The sequence below is a fragment of the Nicotiana tabacum genome, chromosome 15, assembly GCF_000715075.1.
Source record: "Nicotiana tabacum cultivar K326 chromosome 15, ASM71507v2, whole genome shotgun sequence".
Lineage (NCBI taxonomy): Eukaryota > Viridiplantae > Streptophyta > Magnoliopsida > Solanales > Solanaceae > Nicotiana > Nicotiana tabacum.
In genome coordinates, this window is record NC_134094.1 from 131,429,129 (window position 1) to 131,441,893 (window position 12,765).

A 12,765-nucleotide genomic window follows, 5' to 3' on the forward strand; every position below is an offset into this window, starting at 1 on the left:
TTACTGCACACATCAAAGTTAAGGACATCATATCCTTAACTTTTTTATTGCACACATCCAAGTTAAGGATACCATGTCCTAAAGTTTATAAAATAGACTAATAAACTCTTTTTGATTGTTTACCTGTTGTTGTCGTCTATCTTTATGTTAGTGTATGTTCCCGGATTTTTACTTTTCATCATATACAAGTATGAAGACAATAATTCATAATTCTCTTCAGGAGTTCCTCTTATTAAAGCTGAAGCACGTTGAATAGCACGCCACGCCTTGTGATAACTAATGTCTAGTCCATGCGATTTTTGCATTTCTACCATGACAAAGGCTGGTGTAACTTCAAACCTTGGGTCTCGAAGATTGTCGATAATGTAACCACTAATCAACTTTGAAGTTGCATGCCTTTGATCAGCTTTCATAGTGTTAACTGAGCAGTCATGATTTTTCTCAATCTTTACTATCTTGAATAGTGTTGAATCTTTAATTCTGAAAGCACGCACACACCACCCACACCTATCATCATTGCATTTCAATGAATATCTTGTTGAGCTTGATCTAACAACCTTGAATTCAAAATGTCCTTTAATTGCTATATTGGAAAAACAGTTAATTATACTCTTCTTTTTTGTCAAATATTGATCCCACTTTTATTTCATCCAACGAAGCATTTTCTCTTAATATCATAGTTGGGGATTCTTTTTGTTTCGAATTTGAGCTTTGTCTAGTTAGTTGAGTAAAGGTTTTTTTCAGCAACTTCTTCTATTACCGGTGCACTCTCTAAGACTTGAATACCCAAAGCTTGTTCGTTGTCAATCTCTATAATGCTTTGTCCTTCTACTTGAATAGAATCAAATATTTGAAGCACCTCTTCAGTTATTGGTTGAGCTTCAACCACATCTATTTCCATTATCTGTTGGCATTTGTCTTGATTGTCTTGTTGAGTTTCTGTATTGACATGTTCAAAGGTGCTTGTAGAATCAAAAACTCTTTCCGAAATATCAACAATGAAACGACAGCCCTTGAAGAGTGAATGACTTTTTAGTAACTCTATATATGTGTGAAGATTTAAATCTTTGGATACAAGCATTCCCTTGCTTGTTCCCAGATTGATATCAAACTATATCATTGCTTCAAACTTGTCTCTATCCAATTCAATAACTTCAAATACCTGGTTAATGAAATCTTCAAATCGAATTGCCTCAGGTACTAGAACAAGCTTTGTTTGATGATCAAGATACTTATAGTCTGCAGTCCATCTACCATTAAAAGTAACTATAATACATATTGTATCCATCCTGCAAGTCAAGAAAATGAGAAATTCAGGATATATTTATACAACAATCGTAAAGTTAAGGACAAGATGTCCTAAACTTTATCAATACAAGTTGCAAAACACAAGACACTATGTCCTTAATATTTAGAACAACAGTCATGAAGTTAAGGATATCATGTCCTAAACTTTATCAATACAAGTTGCAAATACAGGACACTATGTCCTTAATTTTTACACAGTAGTCATGAAGTTAAGGACATCATGTCCTAAACTTTATTAGTATAGGTTGCAAAAACAGGACACTATGTCCTTGATGCTGAGAAGTGCTTTTCAAATTTGTTAGTTAAACACAAACTGTTTTTCACTAAAAGTACTTTTAAAAAAAATACTTTCCAAAATAAGTTATTTTAGAAGTTTGGCCAAATATGCTAAGTCTTTTGTGTGTATGTTACGAACGTTAACTCGAGGCAAGTTCAAATTAGTTACGTGCATTCACACGGCCTAGTGGTTAATAAAGTAGAGAAAGGCTTTAGAATACTATGATTCAAATTTTAGGAAGGATAAAAAAAAAATACATCAAAGTAATTTGTTTCTATTTGTCTAAATTTTAATGAAAATAATTACAACAAGTTGAATCGAACAACGTTATAAATAAAATCACTTAAATACACGGATTTTACTAAGGAAGGTATCTTTTTATAGGTAGACATAGGTTTTTGCCGACCCAAACCAAACAATCAAAAATTAACATAAAAAGCTACAACTAATGTCTCATCACCCACTTCCCTCCACTAACTGTCCAAAATACACCAAAGAGCACATCTCCTTTAAGATACCTCTCTCCCCTTTGCATAAATCCCAAACTCAACACACACACACACACACACACACACACTGAAACTCAATTAATCTTTGCAAAAATGGCCACTTCAATTTTCCTCTCACATCCTCTTTTTCCTTTCCCTCCTTTATCATCAAAACACCATAAAATCCCAACTCCCAAACAAACCTCAGCCATATTAGCATATCACCCCACCATCAAATACATCAAGAAACCATTTTTCAACTCCCATTTTCCATTTCCTTACAAACCCAGAAAGGAAATTTGGTCTATTTCAGTGGGAAGAACACAAATTGATGATAAAGATGAAATTTTGGTGGGGGAAGATTCAGCTGAATTCCAGTTATCCAAACAAAAGATTTCATCTTGGGTTTATTTTACTGGGATTCTTGGTGTTGTTCTTTATGTTCTTAATGTTATTTGGATTGATAATTCAACTGGCTTTGGAAAATCATTCATTGATGCTGTTTCCACCATTTCAGATAGCCATGAGGTGGATATTTATTGCTTGTTTCTTTGTCTGATTCTGTTTGTATCTTCTTCTTTTTTTCTTTCTTTTTTCTGAATTGGGTCGTGAGATATTGCTTTTGGTGTTATTCGTTACTTGGTTTTAGGTGTTTAACATGTTACTCCCTTCATTTCATATATGTTCCAATTTATATCACATTTGTGTGGCTATAGATGTATTTCGTTAAGGGTAAAATATAAAGTTTAAAGTTAAATGTGTTTTCAGGTATTAAAATGTGTGGTTCTTTTGAAACGGTATAATAAGGAAATATTGTTACATAAAGTGAAAGAGAACTGGAAAAGGAAAATTGTCTTAAAAAAGAAACTTTAAATGGAAAGAGAATTACTTAAAGGGGGTTACATTATTCTATTTTCTTTTACTTTAACTTTACTTGATAGTGATCCTAAATTTTGTAGTTTTCTGACAGAGGACGGAGTTCCCACTTCTTCCTCATTTGCAGTCCTTGTTGCACTTCACTCAAATTTGGTATTTTGACAATCTCAATAAACGTGCTTCTGTCATGCTTGGTTATATTCTATACGCACAATTTTTTAATGGTGATGTCGAGCCAGCTTTCGCGCACCTTTACTACTTTACCTGGTAATTATATCCTCCTACCAGTATAGGTATCGAGGAACTCTACCCACCAAGGCGTTAGGCATTACCTAACTCCTTTTTTTTCCTCTGCAAAATTTAAACCCTGGTCTAACAAGGTCTTTGTTCGAGTTTCATTGACTACTAGCCCATGCGCTTGGGTGCAATATCATCTGCTAACTATTATCTGTTAAGTTTGGTTTGAAAATGAAGTAGAGGTCAAGATTTTTAATTTCTGCTAACTTGACTTTAGCATATAAATAAAAGGACCTTTCTGTTCAGGTGGGTGTTAAGGTTCTTGTTTGAGTTAATAAGTGCTAATTGTAGCAAATTTATTGCTCATTTGAGCTTGACTAATGCTTGGGACAGTTCAGTTGGAATTGGCATATGCACTAACATATTGCGGCCACAACTTTGGTAGTTAGGTGAATAACTACTGTTTTGTCTGACGTTCTTTTTCTTTTTCCATTGCTGCTCTTTTGTCTGCATTAACTAAAATATCATGTCATAAAATGTGACTAGCAATTCATTGTTTTAGTCTCTATTACATAAGTTATAGTACAAGATTATCTCACTTATCTAGAGACCTAAATAAGATGTTTTACAATCATGATTTGTGGAAAAGAAGACGGTAAAAAGAAATATCAGGAACCAGTGGAATAAATGTCATTCTTACAGTTCGAAGAATTTTTATTTTAAAAATTTAATTACTAGCGAGTCTAGGACTAAATTTCAAGACAATAATATTTTTGCATAGGATGTTAGACAGTTTTTTGACTGTCTTGAGAGAAGTGTTCTTTCTTCTTTTTCTTCCTTTTATTTTTTTTCTTTTGGTTGGTAGTGATACAGTTGGAGGTGTATCTACTGATACTTCACAGGTATTAAGTAACACATTGGAATTAAGTTACTTATGATATGAAGAATGGGACTTAGGCGTAGTTGTTGTTGTTTGTTGTGTACGAGGGAAGCGATGCATATGAGTTCTTGACGAATCATGTGGCAAACATACAGTTGTCTGAAGCTTCTACGCTATTGTTTCTTTCTTCATAAACTTTCTTGCTTTCCACTTTGGCTCTCTTGGTCACCAGCATAAATATTATTCTTTCGTTTTGCATAATTAAATTTCTGTTTGCTGAGTGTTTATCCAAATGTTTCCGCAGATTGTAATGCTTTCCCTCACCTTGATTTTCTCAATAGTCCACAGCGGTCTTGCTAGTCTTAGAGACAAAGGTGAGGAACTCATTGGAGAACGTGCCTTTCGTGTAGTGTTTGCCGGGATATCTTTGCCATTGGCAGTCAGCACAATTGTAAGTTTCTACACCGCTGGCAGAAACTGAGAATTTAGAATCTTTTGGTAACTTCTATAATTTTCCTGTGCAATGCTTGATAAATGGAAATTTAACATAACCAAAGGTTCTTATAATGGTGTACAGGTGTATTTCATTAACCACCGATACGATGGAGTGCAATTATGGCAATTACAGAGCATAGCCGGACTTCATGAACTAGTTTGGTTCTCTAACTTTATTTCCTTCTTCTTCCTATACCCATCGACATTCAATTTGCTAGAGGTAGCAGCTGTTGACAAGCCCAAGATGCATCTTTGGGAAACTGGAATTATGAGGATTACCAGGCATCCACAGGTATTAGTCAACATTCACTTAATTGTGACTTGCTGTTGTGTAAGATACCGAGTGAATCTGATACCATAAAGTGCCTTGTCCTGAAACACCATTTTGTACCTTTTAGTCTCAAAAGTCTTTCTGAACCAACTTCAACTACGGATTCATATCACTTCACTTTGTACCTTGTATTATTTTTAATTTTCCAGGATATAAAAGACGTAATAAACAAAGGAAGGAGGTTTAGATATGATGATTTGTGTTTATAATTTCAGAAGGGGTCAGGACTAGTTTCTTTAGGTTTATACAAGTGTATAAAACTCATCTTACCGTGCGAAACTTTATTTTACTTTTGATTCTGTGAATCAAAGTATTGACTCTACGGGTCAAAGGGTTTGTTAAAGGAGTCAAATAAGGCATGTCACAAAGAATAGTATTACACGAAAAGGACGGATTTGCCGCATGATGAGCTTTAACAGGAAAAGAGGTCAAGATTATTGTAATCCAGTTCTGATAATGCAGAAAAGGGAAGAGGCCGTCCTATTGATGAAGCTGTTCCATAATTGAGGATTTTTAGTAAATAGGAACCATTCTCAAGTCTCGAAATTTGAGAAAACAAGTCTCCTTTACATGATTGTTATAATTGTTTTTGTGCATATATGTTAAGCATTTTTGTCTTTATTTGCTGCTTCATTGCCAGGTAATGTTATTCTTTCTTTTATAGCTAATTGAAGCCTATGTTCTCCTTATCAGATGGTTGGGCAGGTGATATGGTGCTTAGCTCACACGTTGTGGATCGGGAACTCAGTTGCAGTGGCTGCCTCAGTAGGTTTGATTGGACATCATCTGTTTGGTGCCTGGAATGGAGACCGAAGGTTAGCCATACGACATGGTGAGGCTTTTGAAGTCGTGAAGAACAGAACGAGTGTCATACCATTTGCAGCTATTCTTGATGGCCGCCAAAAGTTGCCTGAAGATTATTACAAGGAATTTTTCAGGTTGCCTTATGTATCAATAACAGCATTGACATTAGGTGCTTACTTTCTCCATCCCATTATGCAAGCTGCCAGTTATCGGCTGCACTGGTAGTAACTCTGATGTCAGACAACTCTTTTCCATACAAGAAATATCGAGTCCAAGTTGTACATTTCAAGATATATATTGGTTGCCTAAAGTGAGCCTTGAAGGAGTAGGAAAGCAAAGAAAGAAGAGGAATATGAAGGATTCAGTTTAGTGCTCTTAGAAATATACAAGTTTCAACTTTGGTTTCCTTCAAATTCTGTATTGTGTATTATTGTATATGTCCTTCTGATGACTTTAATTTAAGCAACTATAAGAGAAAATATAATACAGGGATTAGGATGGGGATATTACAATACATATATTACTACTTATGTATAAAAGATTTCCATATTGTATGGTTGATCTTTTTATAGATCGGACAGGGGAAGAATCTAATACTGCGTTTGGTTTGAGGGTCATACACGGTTATAAAAGGGCAGCTCGGTGCATTAAGCTCTCGCTATGCGCGGGGTCCGGGAAGGGCTGAACCACAAGTGTCTATTGTATGCAATCTTACCCTGCATTTCTGCAAGGGGATGTTTTCACGGTTCGAACCCGTGATCTCCTGGTCACATGACAATAATTTTACCAGTTACGTCAAAACTCTCATTCATCTTCAAAGACTATGAAAGATATTAAAAAGTTGAAAACTTTTATTGTGTGAAAGTTTGGAAAAGGTAAGTACACTAAAATATCACGAAGACACTGACTATAATGGTGTTGAGATTAGTTTGCACACATCTCGATTATTTTACGAGTATTTGTTACTTCTCATCAGCACAGACACCAGCACAGACACCGAGAGAAAAAAGAAAGTACGTGCTAAAGTTAACACGAAAAAATAATAAAACAAAGAAGATAAAACAGGGAGAATTATTGGGGACTTTGGCTATAATGTGAAAGGTAAGAAGACAAGCAAGAGAATGAAAATGGACAATGAAACAAACAAGAAGGCAAGTTCTCTTTTTCGATTAAAACAACTTTCAAACGGATTACTCAACGTTGGAAAAGGCTTCTTTCAACTTTGTAATTGCCTCCTCTCACTAGCCTACACAGCTATAATATTGGAACCCTTTTCTCACCCTTATATTTTCCTTCAAATATGCAAAAACATTCTATATTAAGCAGAAAAAATGAACAAAATAATGTTATAGCAAAAAAGAACACAAGATTTTATAATTGTCCAAAGTTATGAGGCATGTCAATGGTCATCATCGAGTCGATACAAAGATCGATATAGGGATGAAACCAGTAAATTTCACAGGTGGGTTAGAATTCTCAAACCTTACATACACTTTGACAAAGAAGATAAAAGATACTGATGGAAAATGGCTAAATCAAGAAGTTGACTTATTACACCAAATAACTGGCTATGCACCAAAAGGTTGTGTAACTGCAGTTATGGGTCCAAGTGGTACTGGAAAATCAACATTCTTAGATGGTTTAGCTGGTAGAATTTTAAGTCTAAGGGGTAGAGTTTCTGTTGATGGAATAGATATGACACCAAGTTTTATTAAGAGAACTTCTGCTTATATTATGCAAGATGATAGACTCTTTCCTATGCTTACTGTCTATGAGACATTGTTGTTTGCTGCTGATTTTAGGCTTGGGCCAATTTCAATGACTGATAAAAGACAGCGCGTTGAGAAGCTAATTGAGCAACTTGGTTTACCTGTAAGTCACTCAATAACTGTCATATAGTTTTTATACACTAGATTACTATATATAGTAACTATTTAGAGAGGCGGAGCCAGGATTTCAGCTTTATGAGTTCTTGATTTTAGAATAACGACTTCAAGTGCTAATAACTAGGTTCTAAATTTAATATTTGTACATATTTAAAGAACTTCTTAAATGTACACAAATGTACTGTTTGAGCAGTAGTTACTGGGTTCAGCCGAACCTGTATTTGGGCTTCAAGCTCCGGCCCCTGACCATTTGTTGTTTATTTTATGGTAGTCGGCTAGGAATACTTATATAGGTGATGAAGGGACACGAGGGGTATCTGGTGGTGAACGTCGTAGGGTGTCAATAGGGGTGGACATAATACATGGACCTTCATTGTTATTTTTGGATGAGCCAACTTCAGGTCTTGATTCAACTAGTGCTCATAGTGTGATTGACAAAGTTCATGCCATTGCGCGAGCTGGTAGCACGGTGATCCTAACCATTCATCAACCATCATCTCGAATCCAGTTGATTCTTGACCATCTCATTATTCTGGCTCGCGGACAGCTCATGTATCAAGGATCACCAAAAGACGCTGCTATACATCTTGGTAGAATGGGGAGAAAAGTACCAAAGGGTGAAAGTTCAATAGAGTATTTGATTGATGTGATTCAAGAATATGATCAGTCTGAACTTGGAGTTGAGGCATTAGCTGCATTTGCTCTTACTGGAATGAAACCTCCACCATTAGGCGAACATGAGATGTCAATTGTCCCTTCATTACCAGCATCGTCACACAGGTCTAACAAACGCCTTAATCATTTGCAAACAAATGCAAAAAAGGATCAAGATTTTGATCATAGTCTAAGAAGTCCCTGGAATTCATCTAAGTCTTGGAGTGCTAGCCACAGTGGAGTTCTTCAAACACTAGGATTTTCACCTGCTAGACACCGCACTGATCATAGAAATCCAAATCCGATAAGGTAAAATATTCTTTTATGTCAACGCATGAGTTGTTCTAATTCCTAGATCAGTATGTTAGAGTGTCCTATATTGGCTGAGAAAACTGATTGTTGTCTCCGTATATGGTCTCGGACAATCTTCATTTTATGAGCAAACTTTTGAGGTTGAGCTAGATTCAAGGTTCATTTTCTTAATATGGTATCAAAGTCGAACCCATCCTTGTTCTTGGTTTACCCGATGTTAGACCCCATCCCCCTATTTTATGTGTTCCCCTCTCCAAATGTCCAGCGTTGTGCGTGCAAAGGGTGTTAGAATGTCTCATATTAGTTGGGGGAATGAGATGTTGTCTCTTTATATTGTATTGGACAATTTTCACCTTATGAGCTACCTTTAGAGGTTGAGTTAGGCGCGAAGTCTATTTTCTTAACACAGGATTTGAACACTAGTGATCATTTTAGTCGTGTAATAAACATGCCTCTTTAATGCCTATTTTCACTCATCTAGATGTTTAACTTGCACCTAGGGAGACCGATCTTCCTAATTGCTTTAAAGCTATATCTGATCCAGCCTTGGGCGTGTTGGGGGTGTTAAAGTGTCTCACATTAGTTGAGAGAATGAGTTGTTGTCTCTTTATATGATATTACGCAATTTTCACATCATGAGCTAAGTTTTGATGTTGAGTTAGGCGAGAGGTCTATTTTCGTAACACAAGATTTGGAAGCTAGCGATCATTTTAGTCGTCTAATAAAACATGCTTTGTAGTATTATCTGACTAACTGCCATATAATATTTGTGTTTTTTTGTGCAGTTCATCTCCAGGTGACTATGCCTATACTAGTGAAAATTATCTAAGTACTACAACCCCTCACACTCAAAGTAGTGAATGCACTCTCAATGTAAATGATTTTTTGACTCCATATGCTGCAGCCAACACCAATTCATACCAATATCTAGGCCCCAAATTTGCAAATTCATTCTTATCAGAGACATGGATTCTCATGAGAAGAAACTTTATAAACATCTGACGTACCTCTGAACTAGTCATGAGAATTATGATGGCAACTATGTTTATGCATCCAAAAGAAAACCTACAGGGGATAACGAATCGCCTTAGTTTCTTCATCTTCACAGTTTGTCTGTTTTTCTTTTCGTCTAATGATGCTGTCCCGGCTTTCATTCAAGAACGTTTCATCTTCGTCCGCGAGACATCTCACAACAAGTATAGAGCCTCTTCTTACACTATTGCAGGTCTAGTTACTTACCTTCCTTTCTTGGCTGTTCAGGCTGTAGTTTATGCACTCATTGTTTGGTTTGCACTATCGCTTCGCGGACCATTTATATGCTTCTTGATTGTTCTTTACATGTCCCTTCTGTCCACAAACTCTTTTGTTGTGTTTGTGAGTTCAGTGGTACCAAATTACATATTAGGATATGCTGCTGTCATTGCTTTTACTGCTTTGTTCTTCTTGTTTTGTGGCTATTTTTTAAATAGCCATGACATGCCATCATATTGGAAATGGATGAATTATATTTCAACTATGAGTTATTCATATGAAGGGCTACTTATGAATCAGTTTCAGACATCACTAACTTTTGGAATTGACCCTTTTGGAAGGAATGTAACTGGCAATGGAATCTTGAAATCACTCAGGGAATTTGAATTCCTTCGAAAGGGTCTCTCCAAATTTTATCGACTCATTCGCCATGTTAGCAGATTCTTTTATAAAGGCACACGCAGGGGCCATAAAGGTCGCAACGAGAAAATCGGACCTTTTTAAGGTAAGACAAAGGGATAATGAAATGCTGAGGGAGTTCTTGTCCCGATTTCAAATAGAACGCATGGAATTGCCACCGGTCACAAATGATTGGGCCGTTCAAGCTTTCACCCAAGGGTTGAACGAGCGGAGTTCGATCGCATCACGTCAGTTGAAACAAAGTTTGATCGAGTATCCGGCCGTGATCTGGGCAGATGTGTACAATCGATATCAGTCGAAGATCAGGGTCGAGGACGATCAACTAAGAGCCCCCTCCGGTTCAGTACATCCAAACAGGTCGATAGTTAAGAACCAGAAGGACATCGATAGGGAGCGAAGGTCGAACAGAGATCGATATCAACCATATACCGCAGATCGAAGGAACAATGGTTCAAGATGCAATTCCGCCCAGAACAATCGAAGAAGTGATCAAGGACAGAGTTCTCGGGGACTTATGAGCAAAAGTAGTTTTGACAAGTATGTCGATCCCACAGAGGCACCTCGGTTATCGGAATATAACTTTAGCATCGATGCATCGGGCATTGTATCGGCAACCAGAAGGATCAAAGATACTAGGTGGCCCAGACCCATACAGACCGATCCTTCCCAAAGAAACCCAAATTTGATATGCAGGTTTCATGGCACGCATGGTCACAAGACCGAGGATTGCAGACAATTAAGGGAAGAGGTAGCTCGTCTATTCAACGAGGGCCACCTTCGAGAGTTCCTCAGCGATCGAGCCAAGAATCATTTCAGAGAAAGTTCTCCCAAAAGGAAAAATGAACATGAGGAACCCCAACATGTCATTCATATGATCGTCGGTGGGATCGACATTCCACAGGGACCCATGTTCAAACATACTAAGGTATCAACCACTAGGGAAAAACGAACTCGAGACTATGTGCCCGAAGGCACTTTGTCATTCAAAAATGAAGAAGCAGAAGGCATTTCTCAGCCCCACAACGACGCTCTGGTAATTTCTATCTTATTAAGTAAAGTTCAAGTTAAGCGTGTTTTAATGGATCCAGGTAGTTCGGCGAATAATATCCGATTGAGGGCCGTGGAACATCTCGGCCTACAGAATCAAATCATACCCGCAACTCGAATTTTAAACGGCTTCAATATGACCAGTGAAATAACTAAAGGGGAGATTATTCTACCGGTGAACGTGGCTGGAACGATTCAAGATACCAAATTCCACGTAATCGAGGGTGACATGAGATACAATGCCCGCTCGGAAGACCTTGGATCCACAATATGAGGGCAGTCAATTCGACCCTCCACCAAGTGATAAACTTTCCGACATCAGACGGTGTAAAAATAGTATACAGGGAGCAGCAAGCTGCAAAGGAAATATTTGCGGTCGATGAGGTAACACTTATATCGACACTATCAACCTCAGAAAGGTCGAGCATCAAAGGAAAAGAGGAAGTCAAATAGCAATCACAGCCATCAGCCTCGACCGAATCGGGAAAGCAAGAGATAGAAGAAGAAGAGGAGGACTTTCTGACCCCTCGAACTTTTATTGTTCCCGAAGATTCCGATGCCACCAAATCAACGGTCAAAGAGCTGGAACATGTTATATTGATCGAGTACCGGCCCGAGCGAAAGGTATTCCTGGGAACAAGATTAACCCCCGAACTCAGGAAGAGGCTTATTCAATTCCTTATTGATAACATAGATTGTTTTGCTTGGTTCCATTTAGACATGACAAGGATCCCACCGGAGATAACGACGCATCGGCTGAGTCTGGACTCCGGGTTCAAACCGGTGAAGCAAAAGAGGAGACCCTAGTCCGAGATAAAGCACACATTCATAAAGGATGAGGTAACTAAACTTCTCCAAATAGGCTCCATTCGGGAGGTGAAATATCCCGAATGGTTAGCCAATGTAGTCGTAGTTCCTAAAAAAGGGAACAAACTTAAAATGTGTGTAGATTATAAGGATTTAAACAAGGCGTGCCCCAAAGATTCTTTTCCACTACCTAACCTTGATCGCATGATCGATGCCACAGCCGACCACGAGATCCTTACTTTTCTCGATGCCTATTCCGGTTACAATCAAATCCAAATGAACCCGGAGGGCCGATAAAAGACTTCATTTATCACCAAGTATGGAACCTATTGTTATAATGTAATGCCCTTCGGGCTAAAAAATGTAGGAGCTACTTATCAACGTCTAGTAAATAAAATGTTCGAAGAATAAATAGGTAAATCAATGAAAGTTTATATTGACGACATGCTAGTTAAGTCCCTGCGAGTAGAGGACCATTTGATTCATTTGTAGGAAACGTTCGAGATTTTAAGGAAATACAACATGAAACTCAACCCCGAGAAATGTGCTTTCGGGGTCGGTTCGGGCAAATTTCTTGGCTTTATGGTATCGAGTCGGGGGATCGAGATCAACCCCAATAAAATCAAGGCCATCGAAGACATCACCGTCGTGGACAGTATAAAAGCCGTACAGAAGCTAACCGGATGGATAAC

General features: G+C 37.6%; 1 protein-coding gene and 1 pseudogene across 1 annotated transcript; both read left to right on the top strand.

The window, feature by feature from the left end:
- Positions 1–2,033: 2,033 nt before the first annotated feature.
- On the top strand, positions 2,034–6,269 carry LOC107798230 (15-cis-zeta-carotene isomerase, chloroplastic). The gene is made up of 4 exons (XM_016621202.2): positions 2,034–2,601; positions 4,371–4,517; positions 4,644–4,853; positions 5,586–6,269. The coding sequence occupies exons 1-4, from the start codon at positions 2,188–2,190 to the stop codon at positions 5,919–5,921; spliced, it is 1,107 nt and encodes a 368-aa protein (XP_016476688.2). The 5' UTR covers positions 2,034–2,187; the 3' UTR covers positions 5,922–6,269.
- A 506-nt stretch (positions 6,270–6,775) lies between these two features.
- LOC142161794 (ABC transporter G family member STR2-like) lies at positions 6,776–11,334 on the top strand (annotated as a pseudogene).
- Positions 11,335–12,765: the final 1,431 nt, after the last annotated feature.

Coding starts and splice junctions, on each gene's coding strand:
- LOC107798230 (XM_016621202.2), top strand. CDS start 2,188: ATGGCCACTTCAATTTTCCTCTCACATCCTCTTTTTCCTTTCCCTCCT. Junction 2,602..4,370: donor CCATTTCAGATAGCCATGAG/GTGGATATTTAT, acceptor ATGTTTCCGCAG/ATTGTAATGCTTTCCCTCAC. Junction 4,518..4,643: donor CATTGGCAGTCAGCACAATT/GTAAGTTTCTAC, acceptor AATGGTGTACAG/GTGTATTTCATTAACCACCG.